General features: G+C 38.0%; 1 protein-coding gene across 3 annotated transcripts in view; it reads left to right on the top strand.

The window, feature by feature from the left end:
- Positions 1-20,737, top strand: part of SMYD3 (SET and MYND domain containing 3) — a 430,467-nt gene that overhangs the window by 374,709 nt on the left and 35,021 nt on the right. For all 3 annotated transcript variants that reach the window (XM_074818336.1, XM_074818338.1, XM_074818339.1), the window contains 2 exons: positions 1,766-1,853; positions 5,312-5,486. In XM_074818336.1, the coding sequence (XP_074674437.1) occupies positions 1,766-1,853; positions 5,312-5,486 (263 nt within the window). The remainder of the gene's footprint in view (positions 1-1,765; positions 1,854-5,311; positions 5,487-20,737) is intronic.

Raw genomic sequence — 20,737 nt, forward strand, 5'->3', positions numbered from 1 at the left:
GTTGTAAGGCTTACAGCATGTTAGAGAAATACTGAGAATTATACTTGGGCTAGTGGGGAAGATAGCTTAAAAGAATTTTTCTTTTTCAGTAGTTCCTTAAACCTAAAATTTCACATACATCATTATTAGTATCTTACAGGCAAGATTTGTTTTTTAGATCAGTCGGTGAGCACCACTTGATCTACAAAGATGTTTTAGACATACGTTGTTACAGGTTAACAGGCCGAGTTCAGAAATTGATGTAGTCCCATAAAAACTAGTAGAGGTTACATTGAAGCTAACAGATTCAGCGTAAGTCTATTGCAAAGCTGTAAGAGGGCTGGGTGTGTACATTAACTGTGCTGATAAAATTTCTACTGTATGAGCTTGTTTGTCCTAACATTTACCTTATGCCTTCTGGTAGCAGATTCAGCTATGCACAGAAGTATTTCCAGGTGATCTTTTAGATCAGAGAACTGATTGTAGGGGAAGTACCTGTGCAAAATGGGATTAGGCTGCCCTCCTTGTGAGTCCCTGCAGAATGGTGGGGCAGCTGAGACCAATCTTGATTTAATCATACCAGGAATACACAGAGGTCTGCTGTTTCATGGAGCAGATAGAAAGACAAAACTGCAAATTAAATATGAAAGTGCGTGCCGATTCTCACTATAAATATTTTTTGTTCTGAATTTATGGTAAATAAGAAGCAGTGGAATAAGAAAATTATGCAGTCCTAGACAGCTACAGATTACAGGCTCTTTAGTAGAGGTACTCCTTTGATGCCCAGTGAGCATCTGTTGGCTACAAAGTGCTTGGTCAGGTTTTCATGCACCTTCTCTTTGTCCAGGCCTCCACCCCTGCTGAAGGCTGATTTTTTTAGAACTGTATTTAAAATATTCCTGCAAAACTCTTTTGCAAGTAGCAGGGCCTTTTATAAGGAGAGAGATATAATGAACTGCAATGTCTTAAAGGCCAGATTTTTAAAGGTATTTAAGTGCTTATAGCGATAGAAGTTGAATATCTAGATGCTTTTGGAAATCCCTCAAGATGCTTAACTGTGTCTGTAGATGCTTTAATAAATTTGTTCCAAGTGGTTTGCCTAAGGTGCACTTAGTCACTGCTAGAGAGTTGAAAAGGGAAACTTTCTCTTACTGCTGTAGCTATTAATCATTTTTGCTTTCTTTGTGACAAAGCAATGGGAAAATATAGCTGTTTATAGAACCTGATGGAATAGGGAAGAAATAGCAATGAGTTATAAAAGAAAATGGAAGTTCAGCTTTTTCTGAGAAGTAGACTTTTGTAAGATCATGCTTATAACTGTAATGGATGAAGATAGCCTCCCACTGCTTGTTTCTATAATCACCATGTGGTTAATCAAAATTACTTGCTAAATCCTTTCTACAGTGCGGGTGAGGGTCTGTGAAGTATTAAGCAGCAGGTCTTTGAGAGAATTTGATCTGCTCATTACATTTTGATAGTAAAAATCACATACTATTATTTCTCTTTTGTGGTTGGTCATAGTTCTTGTTGTAAACCTAGTATCTGGTTTGAGTGTTTAATGTTTCCAAGTTTGCATTCAGTTTTCTTCATATCATCTCATTTACTTGCAAACACAGGATGAGTTGAATGCCACGTGAAATGATTTTTTGTGTATTTACAAAAAATAGTGATACAATCCCCACAAGTAGCTTTTGTCAGTGTAATCTTTTTACCCTGTTTTTCATCATTATTGCATATTCTCAGTTTACTGGTTTTCTCATCAAATGCTTTTGTTTTCAATAACCAGGATGCTGAGAAATTGGCCGGTGAAGAGTGTGCCTGGAAAGAAGTCAAAGATGCTGTAAATGAAGTGAGATATCCAAAATCAAAAGAAGGTATCCTTTCAGTGACAGGCTACAGTCTGTCATTCAGTTGTGAAAACAATTCAAAGAACCTCTTAGTACACAGTTCATCTTTTGAGATTTATTTCCTAAAGGCTTACATGTTTATGTTGTTTTAAAATGTATTTTTAACTCATTTGATGTTTAAACTGTGTAATATTCTTAATTGTAATATTCTTAATTGTATTAATAATAATAGAGTCTCTGACTACTTGGGCTGGAACTGCTTCGTGGCAGGAACAGTAGGTACTTAGGATGTGAAGGGATATTTTGGCTCTGGTTTAGACTTCTGCCATCACAGCCCACCACTTCATATAAATCCACTTCTAAATGAAATAAAGCTTAATCTGAAACACTGTTAAATTCTTTGTCCCATTACTCCCATTGTGAACATTTCCAGGTTCTCATTCTTTGCACAACAATGACAATAACAAGGTCATAATCGCAGTCAGGTTCACTGCAAACATTGTAGGATCATTATAATAAGTTATAATAATAACATATAATAATAATTGATAATTAAGCAAATTGAGTGAGATGATCTTGTACTAATAAACAGAATTAGAGGCTAATGGCCATCATGTAGATATTCAATCCAATTAAAAAAATTAGTGAACAGCAACAACCAAGAAAAGATGAGCAGAAGAGGGGTGGACATTTTTACCAGAAGATTATGAGTATATTGATCCCTCTTTCATCTTAGTCTATTTCACTGACTGTGAATTTGGCTTATTGTAGCAAGATGCATTACCATTTTCAGAAACATGAGCTTTCTCTGAAGCTAGAGAGAATTAAATCTTCCAGTACCCCTTTTCAGCAGCATAAAACCCAAGTTTTCATACCGATAGTCCAGGCTGGAAACAAGTGATCACAATTTTTATTGTTACAAAAAACCCCACGAGTTTATTTCTTTCTAATCCAGAGAGATTCATTTGTTAGCAAAAGGGAAACGCTCATCTAATCTAACTTTAATTTTCATATAGTTTCTAGTCTGTCTTAAATTCCTCTGTAGTCACAGGATTGAGATGGACAATACTAAAATAGACCTTCAGGCATTCAGTTATGCTTCAGGGCCCATGTTTTAGCCTGAAAGCTGAATTATGGATATGCAACATGCAGTTGCAATCATTTTTGTACTGAAAGTATGAAGCCATAATACCAGTCCTATTTAATGGTCCTATATTTAACTGCAGGAGAAATTGCGCCTACTGAATTTTGCTAGGGTCTTTAAGATTTAACTGATATTTTAAAATGAATCAAACACATTGTAAAAGGTATCAGGACTGGTTGAAAAAATACTTACTTGTTGTTTGTTCAGCTTCTATTCTCAGACATGGGCTCGTTGAAATGTGTCATCTTTCCTTCCATTGCACCACAATACCAGTGCTAATTGGCATGCAGTGGTGAGTGCAGTACCTGAAGAGGGGGCTTGACATTTGTCCAGTTGCCAAGAATGAATAGAAAACCTTCCTTGCTGACTAAGACACATAGTCATTAGTTTATGCAAATTAAGTTTTTAGCAAATTAACCAACAGTTCTTACAGCTGAGAAAGTTAGTGACTTCCAAAACCTGAACTACTGATTACAACTGATACAGTGTTGCAATGCTAAATCTGCAGTTAGAGAACCTCAAACAATATGTGTGAGTGAACTGTTTCAGACCCAAACTCCAGTTTAAGCATACAAATTGAGATGCCAAAGCCCAGTGCAAGGGAATTATTGTAGAGAAGAAGATTCCTCTGCATCTCAGGCCACACAACAGTAGCAGAGCTGCTTGAGGGCTGCTCCTCTAGTCTTGAGCAGATACAGGAGAGCCAGGTTCTCTTTTGTCCTGTTGCAGCTGATAGTGGGTTTTCTAGTTTGCAGTTTATGTACCTGACAATTTGGTCCCAACAGGTTTTGCAATATAGCACATCTGCTATTAGATGCTAGTGAGTGAACAAAGCAGTATAATGAGAAGTAAAAGCAGACAGACTAATACTATGCATCAGCTAAAATGGTAATCTTTCAAGAATGTCAGTGCTTTGTACTTTCTACAAAAATTGTATCAAGTGGAAATAATATCCCTCATTCTTCTGTTTGTCTGTCCTTAATCAGTTGTAAAGAATACATGGATGTTTGCCAGAGATATAAAGGTTAAGGTGCAATTTTATAATAACACATTCCTTCCCTTATATGGTTCTTTCAATCCAAGGGCAGGAGAGCAATTCACAAATAATTAGTTTAGCCTTGTAACAACCATGCTATAAATCCTGGCCCAGCCACATAGTGTCACATTCTTAAATTTGAGTATGTAAATATTCCCATGTTCAGGAAGAACTAGTTACCTCATCACAGGATTATCACTGTACACTTAAATCCATTGCTGGATTGGGGTGAAATAGGATTTTCAGCAATGTCGTGAAGATAACTGCTGAACTTCCTTGAATTGATTGTATGGAAAGGACTGTGGTACAAACAATGTTATTACTTCTCTTACTCTAAGTCTAATTTTTTTTTATTTTATTTGTTCTTACTGGTGTATATGGTATCTTTTTGGTGTTTAGACTGCTTGCATTCTGGGACTCCCATAAAGTCCCAGATGACAGTACTCATTTAAAATATGGGTGTACTGGTATTCAGCTTAGGTGTGTTCAGAGACAGAAAAATCTGGTCCATGGAGAAGTCAAACCAGTGTAGAATGTAATGAAAATAAATGGTAAGGAATATCCAACTAAAGTGAATGCAAACCCCAGCTTACTTTTCCTCTCTTCGAAACACACAAAAAGTATTCTGTAGCACTGGAGGTAAAAATCTTTACTGCCAAGGTCCTTAATCCTGAACTACAGTCAGACATCAGAACTGTGATGCTTTTCCTTCTCATGCATGAAACACACAGCTGTACACAAAAAAACCCCAATGCTCTTTATAACTGTTTCAAGGAGAAATAAAATTAATTAACTGCAATAAAAGGTTCTAATTTCATGAGAATTCTAAACCAAATCTTGGGCAGCATAGAAGTATGTGTCACTATTTTAATATATATAAAAAAAAAAAAAGTGGTTTTTTTTAGCTGCTGAGAGATTTGTTAAGACACATTTCCATGGGTTCTTGCCCTTGGGTGTAAGATTTGGAGGAGTATCTTAAGTAAATAATAATGTTTCAGCAGCTAAATAAAAAGTATTTGAATTATAGTTTGTTATGTATTAAAATATCTTTCATTTTGTCATCTTTTACCTTTTATTGCTGAAATACTGCCACCTTTAGAAATTGTTTTGCTAAATGTAAACAAAGCATGGTTACCTAAGCTACCACTTCTAAGTTCAAGTATGTTTTCAAGAATTGAAGCAGAGTCTGGAATGATGACAGCTTTTTTATCTTAATGCCCTGTAGCTCTTACTCCTTGCTAACAACATTTAGAACTCATATTTTTGTTTGAGTAAAGATACTTCTTTAACTAAGGCTAATAACAGAGTGGGAGCAGGTTCTGGCAAGATGCCAGAATCTCCTGAGTGGCAGTATGGGTCATCTTCCAGACACAAATATCTATCAGCTGAAAATACTTGACTGTGCCATGGACGCCTGTATTAACCTTGAATCCTGGGAAGAAGCTTTGTATTATGGCAGCAGGACTCTGGAACCATACAGGTAAGAGATGTTATTGGTTCAACTGTTTCCAGAGATGGGGGGAGAGGGGGCTGTCTCATTAAAAGCAAAGATTGTGTTTCATCTAGATGCTTCTTACTGGTTTTATTTCTTGATATATATCTTGCCTTGCTTTCCAGGTTAATGAATGAAGCAGAGGTCCCATTCTGCTTCCATGGTCAGGCTGAGAGCAAATAAAATACTAATAGGAACTATGATAATAGCTGATTATTAGCTCCTCACTGTTTCATGTGTTGAGATGCTGCCCCATCCCTGATCAGAAGCTGACTTTCTGGTTCAGCATCCATTGCCATGAGGGTATCAGTGTTTTGTGCTGAGTTAGGTCAAGTTCGGGGGATAGATAGCTGGCTGAAATAATGTATATTCTCTGTATACCCCATACACAGAGTTTACAGAAAGAATAAAAAAAATCTTGCAAAATGCAGTTTCAACTGGAAATGAAAAAGCACCTGGTCCCTGTTTTGGGAAGGGGCTGAGGTGGTGAAGCACTTGCTGTTCTCTCCTAGTCAGTACTTGCTCCTATGCTATGTGCTGGGAGAGTTTCTGAGTCTGATGGCCTTTTATTGGTAAGGAAGGATGCTCTAGGAGATCCTGCTTCATGTGGTAGGTCTTGAAATTGATTGGAGCCTGGAGCTGTAATGCAACTTCGGTCATGTAGTAGCGAAAGGGCAGGTGCCATCTGCTTTGATCTGTGTTCTAAGAGCTCTAAGACTTAAATCTTTGGGTTCCGGAAATTTGCATTGTAAATAAATGTAATCTTTTGCTGAATGTCCAGATATAATATCATTCATGCATGAATGTTCGTTCTTGGTAAGGTATTTTTTAGAGCATCCATTTCTTCTCTATTGGTTCTTCTACACCACATGATGTTCCAGTACATAGTGTGATGTTGAGAAGTGTGAGGCGTGTGCTAGTGCTGAACAATATGTGCTGCTGTGAGTATGAACATCTCAGATTTTACATGTCTTCCCTAATCAAACCAGGATGCCATCAGCATTCAGCATTTTGCCTGAGGAAATTTCATTTGGCAGCCCATTTCTGAATAATAAAACTCTGGGCTTTACTTGAGAAACAACACAGCATTTCAGAGCTTTCACTATAAAGTAATTAGCAACAAATCTGCACAGGCTGTAGTACACCAGAGCAGTAGAGAAGCTCAATGTTCCTAAGGACTAGTACTTCTCATAGAGGAGGGCATAAGTGCCTACAAATTCTCACATTTCTTCAGGGTGAAATTCATGTCATGCATGTCCCACTTAACCTTTCAAGCAGGGCTTATGTAGTACTGCAGCAGTACATGCTTTCTGCCAGCCTTCTACCATGTGGCACGCTCCAGATGAACAGAGTAGTCTGCCTGTTTAAATGTTCCCTTATTAAATAATTGAAAAAAAACCACCTCACTTGTGTTTTTTTTATTTTATAACTTGTTAACTCAGTTCTTCACAACTGAAAACTGAAGATTTTTCTACAGACATTTCCAAGAGTAGGTGTTACAGTGAGACCAAGTGCAATCTTGCCAGATAATTTAATAAAGCTTTCTCCATTTTGCTTACTGAAGTATACTGTAGTTTTCAAGCTGTTTAATGCACAAGTTTGGAGATGAAGGAAAGGGTTAGACTGTGGATTCAATTAGTATCTCTTAAGGAATGCTATTTACATGAGGTATTTGACCTTTTTTGTACCTTGAAGAGCTTGTCCTTGTTCTCTCCTCATCCTAGAGCATTATTTAAGAGAGATTTTCAGTTGTTTTTTCTTTATGCCTTCAAGTCATCACTACAAGCTTTGACACACCTGAAATAAGATCCTCAGTTTCTCATTATAAGAAATTGTGTCCTAAGCAGCAGGAGAGCAAATCCTAGGAAATCTTTTGGGATGCATTGAATTTCTCCTGTTGAATCAATCTACTGCTTGGCTGCTCCTGCGGTTCCGTTATAGCTATCTATTTTCCTTTCTTCACCTCTTGAAAAAGTATTCATGCAGGTCTCCACAGGGAATCACCTGAGAATTCGAGCAGTCCATATAAATAGGAAATCATTGTTACAACTTTAAAGGCTCTGGAGAGTTGGTCAAAAACAATTCTAATTTCAGGTAATGTGTTTATTGTGCATTTTCCATTTCTTTAGCAGCAGGATTAATTTTCAGTGCTGTGTGACACATTGTATCATAATGTATATAGGGTTGCTGACTTCTTCAGAATCATCCACCAGAGACAGATGGTTAAACTACATAAAACTGATTTGTCATACTGAATACCAACCTCTATGTTTTTGGTAGTAACGATAACCTATGAGGAACATTGTTTAGGACCTCTCAAATATTTTTAGAACTTCCAAAAAGGAGGAGAGAGATGACAGCTGTCAAGATGAAAAGCTGCCTTCTCTTTTTGTGCTGGACCATAACTGTCCATTATTTGTTAAGACCTACAACATGTACTTTCACTGAGTAGCCTAAGCTAAATGTATCCACACAGCTTTTCTATTAAATGTTACAGTAATAGTCTGCCTGTCCAAGAGTCTTAACAAAAGTTAAGACATTTGCCTAAGTGAAAGCTGCCCCTCATCATAGTCAGCACTCAGCAGCTTGCAAAAATAAACTTCCTTTCAAAAATCCTCATGAGCCTTAACCACAGAATAAAAGAATATCAGCAAGAGGTGTTACATGGGTTTGTGATGTCTCAGCACGCTCATGAAGGATTGGATTCAGAGATACTGAGTAAGGCAGAGTTCCCTTAGGCTACCTCTGAGAAAGGACCCTAGCATTTAGCTCTTGGATTACAGAGAAGGCATGTATGTTCTGGGGATTGGGTTTGGAGTTGTTTTTTGCCTTGTCTCACGTATTCAGTGCTTACACTGCTGACAAAGAGTGGAAGTATGCGTCTGTTACAAAACTCTGCTAGATGTCCTCTGCAATTGTGACAACAGTAATAGGAGGACAAGTAGTAACTAAGTGACACCATGGGCCTACTGGATTTAGGAAGCGGAAGGGACTGGGTAAAGCCATGCCACCTCTGCGCTCTTGTGACATGAGGTCTGGTGAGATTCTGATACAGAGAGGACAAACATGTTCGTCTGTTTCTGTTCTGTACTGCTCATCATCTCCTGCTGTAACTAAAGCTAATGTATAAGTCCCACTGATCTTCAGACGGGCTGTTTTAATTAACAACCCTTCATCTCCACTGCTTCAGCATTAGGAATTACTGGAGGGCTCCAACATTGACAAGAGGAAATCCCTTCTTTTCATCCCCTACAGAAGTGTTGTGCAGAAGTGTTGTTCTCTCTCTTCCCAGGGCAGCCTTGCACATCCTTCCCCCTCCGTCCTCCCTCTGCTGAGTCAGCACCAATACGGGGCTTGTGCTGATGTAGCTGTTCTGCTTCTGGAGTGAGAGGGAGCTGGGTAGGTACGAGCATCCCATATTTGAGGTAGATGTGCATCATTTGTCTGTTCTTCTCACTCCTATTTGCTATCCCTTCCAGTGACATTTTGCAGTAGCCCATTACTTCACCTTTCCTTGGTGACAGAGATCTTTTAGGAAACAGGGAAAACAATTCCAGTCAACACAATTTCAGGTTGTTTTGCAAAGGGCTGGGTTTAAGGAGCAGTGTCTGGGATGTGCTTCTCATTGAGTATTTTCTTGAGAACATTGTTGAATTTTCATTGTGTGAACAAAATGTCAGCCAGGAATTTTGATTTAGAATTCCAATTCAATAGATATGATGAACTGTAGTTTATAAGTATGTGAACTTCAATCCAAAGGCAGATTAAAAATTAGTGGTTGCTACAGTATCTTTTCCATGAGTCATGATCTTGTAAAAAATCCAAAAATAGCTGTAGAACCTAGTATTCTTGGAAGAGACTCTGAACCTATTTTCTCTTCTTCAAAAAGTCTCTCCAATAAATAGTGTGATTTTATTTTGGTCTGATTTCCCCCCCTTTTCAAATGTTTTACAAAAAATCCTGCTCTTACTGGTATGTGTTTTGGAATATACATGATATGTGCAATGACTGAAAATAAATCAAAATTTTTCATCTTTACCTATGATGAAATATATATGGTTCTTTACTGAGTTCGGCAGACTCCTGAATACTGTCTAGTTCTGAGGCACTTGGCTTGAATTTACATTTACATTGAAAGTTAAGAGTACCTAGAAAGCTCAAAAAAAAAAAAAAAAAAAAGTGAACTGCAGTGATAAATAGGACCACTGGGGGATGCTAGTGCTTAAGGGTTAAAGTCTGGATGCAGCGCCAATCGGCACCCTGGTTGTGGGAGGTCCCCTGGGGACCTGTGCTTGACGGGCAGATTTCTGAACCTACAGATAGTAGTAATTCAGTGACCAAAGTTCAGTGTCTTAATCATAAAACATCAGTGGTAACCATAAATCTTACCTCTGGGATCACCTGAGAGGGAGACAAAAATATGAAGGTGGAGAAAGCAATTCAACGGAAGAATGAAACAAAGAACAGAAAGAATAAAATCTACCTTGCTTACTTTTCTGGGGTTTTAGAAAATGGCCATGGGAATTTATCTCTAATGTTTAGAGCAAAATGTGTGGAAAGAAAAGAAAAAATATCTTACCAAACAACTGTAAGAGATTAAAAAAATTACAGCTCATGGGAAAATCTGAATAACGGGTATCCTTTCTTTCTGATGTCTAAACAAAAAGGTGTGAATTAAGATTTAGGAATTGGATTTTGCTTCATGAGTGGTTCCACTGATTTTTCATCTACACATGGTAAGATAGTAGTCCCAAGTAAACATCAGCTGTTTGTGAAAGGGAGAGCAAGGTACATTTGCTAAAAGAGTAGGTTGTGTCTGTGCAGATGTGCAAGGCTGAAGGCGTCACAGCTTACTGGAACCTCGGGGAGCTGCTGCTATAAACCAAGTGAGGAGCACTAAGCAGCCTTGGTGCACATTCAATGTAAGGAAATCAACAAAGGGACGAGAGCTTGATAGTGACAAACTGCTAAAGCAGGTAGAAACAGTGAACAGCACCAAGATCACCTCTCTCTCCACTTTCGTCCCAGGTTATCGATAGCAGATCACTCTTCATTGCTTGTGTTTAGTGAGTTATATGAAATTAGCTGGCACTATTAGCATAAATCAGTGGAGGCCAGACCGTCTTCACAAACCACCACAGCTCATGAAGCAGTTAGAAATCCTCATGAGAGACTGTTGATGTTGTATTTGTAGTATAACAGAAACATTCTTCACTTGAACATGTGTCTCCTAGTGTAAGTCAGACCTTCTCATGCACTGTACTCTGTATATTGTCATGTTATACAGCTTTTCAAAAAATTAGGATATATATGAACATTTGTATCATTTGTATGATAATTTTATTTGTTCCTACTTTATCCCCACTTTATCTCACATATCCTTTATATGAGATAACACAGGCCTCACAGTAGATTTTTTTTGTTGCATATTTGTTATTTTAATCAGAAACCTAAAGAGGATTTGTGTTCTGGAGAAGTTTGGGTATCTCTTGGGCATATCTGAAAGGACAAAAATATACATCACAAAACCATGAAAACTGTAAACTCTAGATGGTTCTTTTTTTTGTTGGCCCTCTGGGTACAAAAACCCAGTATAAATTGGAGAGTGTGTTGTCTCTGGTTCATTGTAGGTAGACAGATGTACGTAGCAATATTTGCACAATTTCTGGCTTCAGTGTACATATTTTCTAGATAAACAGTGAGCATGCTTGTCCCTGGCCTGATATCTTTAGGAATCTCTAAAGCACTTTAGCAGTCCACTCCTATATTCCATTCCTTCCTACGTCCTCCCCTCCAGAACCCTCCAATCCCAACAGCCTTTTCCAAAAAAGAAAAAGAAATGTTTTATGTCTGAAGTCTGGTGCCTAAGTTATCTGTGTCCTGATCAATCAGTTTTCCACACAGGAAATGGATTTTCTAGTGTGCTGCTTGCTTGCTACATACGTCTTCATAGCACCAGTGCCTTCAATTCTCTGGTTCTTTTCTAGTTGTTTTTCTTGTATCCTTCCATTACAACCACGTGTTGTCCCCAAAAGTGATATTGAGCTGTATAATCCTCAGTGACTTCTGTAAACTCACACTCCCATGAGTCCTCTACCACCTACCTTTCCTTATTTTCCCATATTGTGCATATGGATAAAATTTCTTACTATTCTCTCCAGTCATGCTCACTGTTTTTCAGGCATAATTTTGATGTCTCTAGGTTGTCCAATGTATTCTATCACACGTGAGTAGAAGTTCAGCAACACCGGTGTTAATTTGCAGTACCTCATTCAGTATATACCACATTTCTTAGGTAAGCTAAGACTTCTTAAATAGCTTCATTGCTGCAAGGTTTTTCTGACAGTGTTCATCCAGTAGCTCTATATTTGTATACTGATGCTTTCTACCTTCACTTTTAGCTTTCTAGTTTTAGTTTCTAGTTTCATCTTTCACTTACACCAAGAGCTATTTGAATCTGAATTTTATAGATAGTGATCTCATTGTGATGTTAGTGAACTAAATTACCAAGTTTCCCAGAGTTTCATTTTTCTCTGACAAAACTAGAAGGCTTGATTTCTCCATCTCTCACATAGCATTTCCAAGGTGTTTTAAGACACTTCTTGAAAGAGCTGTGTTCTCTGTCAATGATAACTTCATCTGTAGAGATTTATTTTTTTTGCACTTAGAATCTCTTTCAGATTAAGATGTTAGACCATTCAGGGCTTCAGGCTTTGTCTAGATAAGGATTTCAGTCCTAGTCTACCTGCCTACCAGAACAGAAAGCTTCAGTTTGGTTTTGTTTTTTTTACTTAAGCAGTAATAGCTGATATCTTTGTCTTGTAGTCAGGGGGTCTTTTTTTTTTTTTTTTTTGTACATGCGTACTTGTAATTTACAAAGTAAGAATTTATGCAGCCCTTACCTGAGCTCTTTTCATTAGTCTGCTTGCTATTACACACCCATTAAAGGACACACATGAACAAAATAGAAGTATTAAACATGTACTAAACAAATATAAAGCTTTCATATACTAACCTACAAATGCATAAGTAGACATTGCAAATACCTGTGTGCTGTGAGAAAAATGCAGCACAGTTTTTCAGCTGGAATGATTTTGAGAATGGTTTTTGGGAATCCACAGTGTCTGTGTGAATTTTACTAAGAAGAAAGGGGGGGAGTTGATAGCATATGGATTCTAAACAAAGGTTTGGTTAGAACCTGAGCTAAAATGGGATTGGGACGTGATATTAAGGGAACAATTAACAGTTAATAATAGATATGTATGAAGCATATGTGGAGTTTTGGATTCCTTTGACATTAGTTTGAAAAAGCTATTTTAGAGGCAAAAGTGGTGAAAAGGGAGGCAAAGGGGAGGAGAATCATTAAAAAAGAAAGATAAACTTACAATAATATCTCTGATGAAAAAGACAAAAAAGGAGAGAGGACATGCAGAAAATAGCAGAAAAGCTGTAAGGAACAATGCATTCTCGGGGGAGAATTAGTAAGAGTTTGATTTTAGTCAGAAAATATATATTTCTTTGTTTGAATAAATCATCAATTTATGTTGAGGAGACAGAGTGGAGACTTGGCAGTACTTCTAAGGAGGAAATCAATTAAGAGTTCCTAGTGGTGGACATGTGACCAGTGGTGAAAAAGGAAAATTGTGGTATTTAAGCAAGTAAACAGTCTAAGCAACTTTAAAGATAAAGGCTGAAAAAGATGAAAAAGCAATCATTTTTTCTATTGAAAAAGTGGAAAAGTTACTGAAAGGAAAAACACAGTTGTGAGGGAGGGAAGAAGAAAGGAGCAGCAGACAAGGAGAGTAAAGAAATTAAAGAATGTAGAATCTGTTTAAAGGGTGAATCAATGAGATTGGCCAAGGAGAGAGTGATGGAAAGATGGTACTTTAAAGAGAGGTGTGCAGAACCAGAAAATTGAAGGAAGTATTGTCAAACAAGAACCATGCCAATGAGTGCCCAAATTCCTACTGAGATGATCCATCCAGCAAGGAAACCAGAGCATGAAGGTCAGTGAGGTTCTGCAGCAAAATAGGTGATGCTGAGTAAAGCAGAATTTTCCCAGACTGATGTTGACAGGAAAGGAAGAGAAAAAACTGAACATGCAGGTGAGAGGAAAACGTAAATTACTGCAGGGAGCAAATCCTAGAGACCACACAGTTGGTAGACACTGTGATGGTAGACTACAAGTTCACTGGCTCTTGAATCTACCAGTTACTGAGTAAAAAGGCTAAAATATTATGGAAGATCTTATTAGCAATGCATTACTCAGATGTCCCTGAAAACCAGAAATATCCTTATTTTAAGGTCCTGTGTTTACTAAGCTTGTGTATAATGCTACCTTGGTTAACAGGTTGATGTATAGTCCTGTCCACTACATCAAATCTCTCTGAGCTATATTTCTCTTGACCTGGTCAAGGTCTGTTAGTCAGTTTACCTTAACCCCATAAACCCAGAAAATCGAGTCCTTCTATACAGGGAACATTTGGAGGTATCAGAACTAGTTCTAAATTATCTAATCCTGGTATAAAAACCAGCACAGCCACATTAGGATAGCACTCTGCCTCCTATAATTAGCAGTAGAATTGTTCCATAGGGAACTACTCAAGGAAATGCTGAGATATTGACTGCTACACAAGCACTAGTTGCATTACCTCATAAATACGACAGTTCCTGGCCTTCAGAAATTTATAGTCAATGGCTAATCTTCTCCTTACTTCTCTGTACAACATCTAAATGTTGGATTATGCAACGGTGTGATGTGACCTTATACTCACCTGCAGAACCCTCCTGCATGTATTCCCTTGTCTGCCAACAAGGGTGCTTCTTCCTTCCTTTCCACTCTGGTTTTCCACTAGAAAATCTATCTGCTTTAGGCCAGAACCCCAAACACTGTCTGCTGGCATCTAACCCTGAGATGTCTGCCGAGCTCCAGATAATCCAGTTCCATGGTTAAGCAGGTGATTCAGTGCTTCTCCTCTCTCACCCCCTTACCTCTCCTAGATGCCCTTCTCTTCCCTTGAGTATACTGGAACCTCTTTTCTCAGATTCAGTTTGTCATTTCATAATCAGGCAAGACACAGAAGCCTGAATCACCTTTAGTAATGTGACTTTGAAGATGAAAGTAAGAAGGAAGAAACAAAAAGCAAATGACTGTGGGTAGAGAGCTGAACAAAGACGATAACTGATTACAAATGTTGGAAGGCTAACAAAAGACAGGCTAAAGCACTGCTAAGGAAAAAGGCTCTGAGAAACTGGTAGTAGGCTGCCCAAAGAGCCATGAAAGCTGACAAAAATGAGAGCAAGATAAATATATCAGAGAAAAAAAAATCACCTTCAGAAAGTGATACCAGTCTACTAACAAATAATTAAAAATATGCATTTTACAAACAAGATAAAGTCATCTTGGAGGAAAACTGAGGAATGCAGTGCACACATGACCAGTAAAGGGAGAGAGGGAAGAGTATTGGCAACCAAAGAACAATCACAAGAACCCCAGAAATATCAAAATTAGGGAGGCAAAGCCTTTCTTTTAACTTCTCCCCATTATCAGAAAAGATAAAAAAGAGAGAGGGCAAAGAAAATGGATACTGCCATAGTTGCAAGCACTTTCCTAAGAGGAAAATCAGCTTTCTTTAGCCGTGCAGTATGCTCTTGGAAGATATGCTTGATGGGCTGCCAGAAGTGAAGATAAAGTTCTGGAATCAAAGTGTGTTCATTACAGCCACATCATGAATACATTTCCATATTAATTCAGGTATGTTGAATGATGCACACCAAGGATTTAATGTACTTTTAAGGCTGGCCAGCATTTCAGAAGTCTTCTGAAAACTGGCAAAAGTGACAGCCAACTAGTAGAAGCATCTTAAACCAAGTCTTTCTACTCAATTCAGTGTTGATGAAATAGAAAAGAGAAAAAGAAAAGAAAATCTTTTCAAGCAGTTGTGTGCTTGGCAGACTTTGAAAAATGGAATTAGATCCTACATTGCCACAAAACAAAAGGCTCAGTATATACACTCATAAAAAGGAAAAACATTTAGGAGTTTAATTTTCTTGTCATAGAGGGGATTTGCAAGATTTACCACAGCATTTTGTGGAAAACTTTGCTTTAGACAGTGGTACAAGATACATGTTTTAAAAATGTTTATGTAATTGTGTCTGGAGATCTTACTTGGAAAGAATGGGAAGTTGCTGCATGTTGTACTCTTTGAGGTGTTCCGAAACACAGACCTTGTGTCCTGTGAAACACAGAGTAACTTATCAAATCTTACAAAAAGTCACACAAAGTAACTTATGACCAGGGAAATGTTCTACTAGTTAGTTGCTTGCTCTCATGACAATAGCTAGAGATAAGTTATCTTAGATATTTGTCTCAGTACTGCACCAGCATAAGGACTTTTATTTTTCAAGGGATTTCAAAATGTGTAACCAAGTTGGGTAATATTACGTCTAGCAATTCAACATCTCATAATTTTGAGATGAAAAGCAGGTTTACATGCTTGCAGTAAGATAACATCCTGGACGCATACTCAAGCTTTATCTGTTGCTACCCATCTGGATGCAGTTCATCTGTGTATTGTCTTGCTGGCATGTGTGCAGTGCAGGTGAGCTCTATCAATGCTGGATATTTATCAAGAGATGCTATCAAATTGTGCAAGGTTGCTTGTGTCAGTAGAGAGAAAGAAAGAGAGGGAGGGGGAAAAAAAGTCTTTTTCATGTAACAGAGCATAAACATTAATCTGTGACACAAGTGAAAGTACATTGACTTTCAATAAAATTGTTAATTTTATTAGGTACTCCATGCTTTCAGTCCCCTGCCTTGCTCTGAGAGCAGCATTGTCCCAGGGATGTACTCCTGTCTTCTGACACCTTGAGGAGCACAAGAAAGGACAGTAGTTATACACCTCTGATGTGTTAAACTGTGTCCATTGATGAACAACCAACTCCAGATATTGCAGTGGGACGTGGCTTTTTCCCTCCCACTTGTAGTGGTGAGGACTGTCAGTGTGCCTGATCTTTGCATTTGAAAAACACCAGGGATAGAGCATTTACTGTGTCCGGTGATGCTCATAAAAACCCATAGTGAATTGTACTCAGACCCTGCTAAGTTAAGCAAGGGAAAAGTGACAACAAGTTTGCTGATAAATGAAAAGGACACAGCTCCATAGAAATCAGTGGTGGTTTGTGGATCCTAATTTCACTGAAAGTCTCAGCAACACACAGATTAGTGGCAAAAGGCCTTCACTGTTGGTGATAATGGTGTGGTGTGTATAACTGTGGAGTCAGTCTGCTTAGGGAGTCAAGCAGTAAGTCTTCTTCTATAAAATCTATTTCAAAGGTCAGAACCAGACAAATATTTACTAGGTTGAATGTGGAAGAAAATTTACTTACAATTTTTCTGATATTCACACTAAAAAGCTATCCCTTCCTTTTTGTACCTTATATTTAAACATAAGACAAGGTGAGGTTCTTGGCTGCTCTGAACTAATCGAACTTGGTTTACATCAGGTAAGGATGTAAAGGATTCTCCATGAATCTCTACCTTCCTCTCAGGCACAAATGCAGATATTCATGGTGTCTATTCACATTTTGCTCGTACCAGTCTCTTGCTGTTACTGATTCCTAGCTAGGTAAATTCACAATTAACAGGATTGCTGATGCCTTTAACAAGTTTGGTTGTATTTTACTTCAATTTTGTTGCTATTGGTTTTTATATCTGCCTATTATTCCCTGTCTTTGCAGTCATTTTATCAAGATCTATTTGTAATGGCTTCAAGAAAATATATACATGCTTAAGCCACATGTTGCATTCCAGTAAACAGCACAATCCTTTGGCCATTTCTTCACACTCCTCAGGTGGCTCATCTCTATCCCCCAGGGCTACCCTTTAGCAAATTTCTGCTTGCTTTTGTTTAACTGAGGTTGGCAAAAGTGATTTGATTTCCAGGGTCTTTGACAGTGCTAGTGACAGCAGTGGCTTATATAGAGATACCTTAGCCTGTTCCTGAAACAAAGTTAGCGTGTTGTATTCAATGCAATAACACTACCCCAACTTGTGATTAAGTGCTTAGTGAGTTCCATTTCCTTATAAGAACATGTGTAAGAACCCAAGAATGTATGCCACAAGTGAACTAAGCATTAATCTGTCAGCAGCTTAAGTGTTTGGGATAGTGCAATGGAAATATGTGGTACAGTGACACAGTGTTTGTTCTCTGGGAAGCACTTAAGAGCAGATGGAACCTGTAAAATAGACTGATTCATGAAAGAGTGCACAGCTTCTATCAGATTTGTTGGATGCTTCCTTGTTTTAACCTAAATAAACACGGGCCACATAAGCTTGATTTTTCAGTAAGGTGCCAGTAGCTGCAGGTGGGGAACTCAACATTAATAGGTACACAGAAATTCATCAGGAAGGGACTTTTACTTAAAAGGTGTGCTTCTCTTCTAAAATAATGAGATGGGTAAAAAGTACACTATCATTGTGGATATATCCTAAGGAGCTGAAAGAAAGATTAAGGATTCTACAAGAATGTAAAGAATAAGATGCTGGAGTCTCTTTACAGTTCAATGGAAAATTAAGTCCATAGCAGGCATGTCTTAGTATAAATCAATAGTATCTATAAAAATGAGGTAGGGTTGGATGGAAATTAGATGCAAACCTGTAACATTTAATAGAAAAATGTTAAGCATCCTACAGATCTGTTGAAGCATATTGTAAAACTGCAGACAATGGATATAGTTGCAAGTTGAATTCCACTAGGGTATGTATGTAAAGGAGACATTACATTTGTATCCTTAATGGTGACTTCCTGAGCTCCACCACTTACTAATCTGAAGGAATAATAGACCCTGTATCAAGATCTGGAAAACCCTTATATTTGTGCAAAGCTTCACCACCACAGTCACTACTTTATGGATTTTGAGTTGTGTGCCACTGTGGTGGTGACAATTTAGTTTTTGTGTTCCAAAATTTGCACCAAGTTGAACCTTCGGATGGAATTTGCAGAAAGCCTACACTGCCATTTATCTTGTTGTTGTCACTGAACTAAATCAGCTTAATTCAAAAGCTTGGGTTTTTTTAATTTTTTGAAAGCAATCAAATCAATGTGTCTCCCAAAATAAAAAAAGAGGATGTGGATTTCTAACATCTTGCTTTCTGTGTAGTGCAGAATTTCTGTACCTGTGGCACAGATCTTGTTTCAGCTGATTGTGAGAAATTTGCCTGGGGTGAGCAGAGTAAGAAATAATATTAAAAATGTGTCTCTTGAAATATAATTCTACTCTTGTGAATTATGTATGCTGCAGTCTCCAGTTAACTTTAAAACTACTTTTTATATGTTCTTCAGGGTATAGTATATAATATTCTATTGAGCTAGTTTGTGTGTGCTGTTGGTAGGAGGACATATCCTTAGCATGCTTTTGAAAGGCTCAATAAAGGTCATGCCTCTTCAAACATAAGTGAATCTTGACTACGCAAAGTATGGCAAAACCTGTTTAGCTGCAAAAAAAAACCCAGACCAAACCCCTCCATTTTTTCCAGCAATAGTGTATCATGCACATTCTTTCTGCCCAGAGTACAGGAGAGTGGAACGGCAAGGGTCAGAGACATGCCGAAAGAATGCCATACATTGTCCCAGTAAGTGCTTGGGCTTGCAGCAACTGCTAAGAAATTAAAGACATTTTGGTGTCAGTGAGGCTTCTATGATTGTATTGTCTGTCCGTTTGCTTGTTAGTGCTACCTAGCAACTTGCATAAAGACAGAGATGCCAAGCATATGAAGTTTCTATAAGTTTGTAGAAAATAAGAGGCCACATATAGAGTGCCAATAAAGAGAGAAGTTTAAGCTCATGTTCAAATGTATTAATAGACATCAAAATGTCCACATAGCAAAAAGCAGTTTTTAATGTCCTGGTAGCAGGGAAAAAGCTTCACACCTACCTTACTATGGTAGTGTAAAACAATCTCGAGGCACAAGGAGTTTGGTAAATTTTGGTGCTCCCTCAACTAGTTGAACTCTGTCATTCTGCTGCTCACCTCAGTGGCACAGCTATGGGCAGAAGCTAAGTCCTTTCTCATCCCCATCAAGGAAAGGGAGAAGGTACAAAGAAGGTGAAAGAGAGCCATAAATAGCAACCAATATATTTATTTATTCTGAGGCTCATATTTCTCTTAGAAATTATGTCATCAGAGTTCAATATCTGTATTTTACAGGCATAGTACACTGTGATGTTACATCTCAATAAATGCTTTAGATTAAGAGAATTTGCATGGTATCAGTGGAAACGTTTCCACTGCTTTTTATGCTACAGAATTGTTGATTTGGTTTGTTTTAATCATTTTGTTTTATTTTTAATGTATGGAGAAAAAAAATCACCATGGTAAAAATGGGGCAAAAACTTTAAAAACAAGAAAAATCTTGAATCCTGTCTGCAACTTCAATGTTACTTGAACATTATGTGGAAAAAAAAAAGTCATTGCATACACAGCAGTTATTACCACTGCCTGGACAAAGTTGAGAGGGTTTGTCAAGTCTGCATTCTTTTATATATCAAAGTAAACACAGTCTTTGGTTAATGTGTTTGGAAAAAATTCAAAGCCATCAGGTGGAATACTTGGCACTGTTGTAGTTGTTGGCAAAATTCTCTTGGCTTCATTAGGGCTACAGTTTCATCTGTTGTGCTGGTTGTAGATCGGTCAGCTGTAGACGGCTTGTGAATGAGTCATATGGAAGTGTCCCCAGTATCTTCAGAGCTGTCAAGTCTCACATACTGGGTAGGAGACTTACTCTTCTGACCTCTCCCTCATACTCCACACCCCCAGCGCAGTGGCTGTTGCTTGTCTCCATGTCCATGTCTGTCACATCTGACAATGAGGATCCCTGGGAAAAGTCAACTGGAATAATTTATTGCTAGATGATTCATTATCCAGGAGCAATGCAGTGACAGGTCCTCCTCTCTCATGTGCCTGGAAGTGCAGATAGTCACATGCTTATACACTCATCATCTAATGCGTGGATCTTGTGTGTGGATCCTGTAGAGTGTTTCTCTTCCTCAGTTCTTTGTGGGTAAGGACGCTTTCATAAATTCAAGACCTGATTCTCTTTCATGTACATAATTTTTAAATTAGCAAACTTCTCTGGAAGTAAGAGAGCTTGCACTTCTGACTTTTGTTCACTGTAGGAGTTTTTGTTACGATATGTTGACAGATGTTTCTAATTCCTGAGTTCAATGAAGCATTGTCTG

This window comes from Strix aluco, chromosome 3 (genome assembly GCF_031877795.1).
Source record: "Strix aluco isolate bStrAlu1 chromosome 3, bStrAlu1.hap1, whole genome shotgun sequence".
NCBI classification, from domain to species: Eukaryota; Metazoa; Chordata; class Aves; order Strigiformes; family Strigidae; genus Strix; species Strix aluco.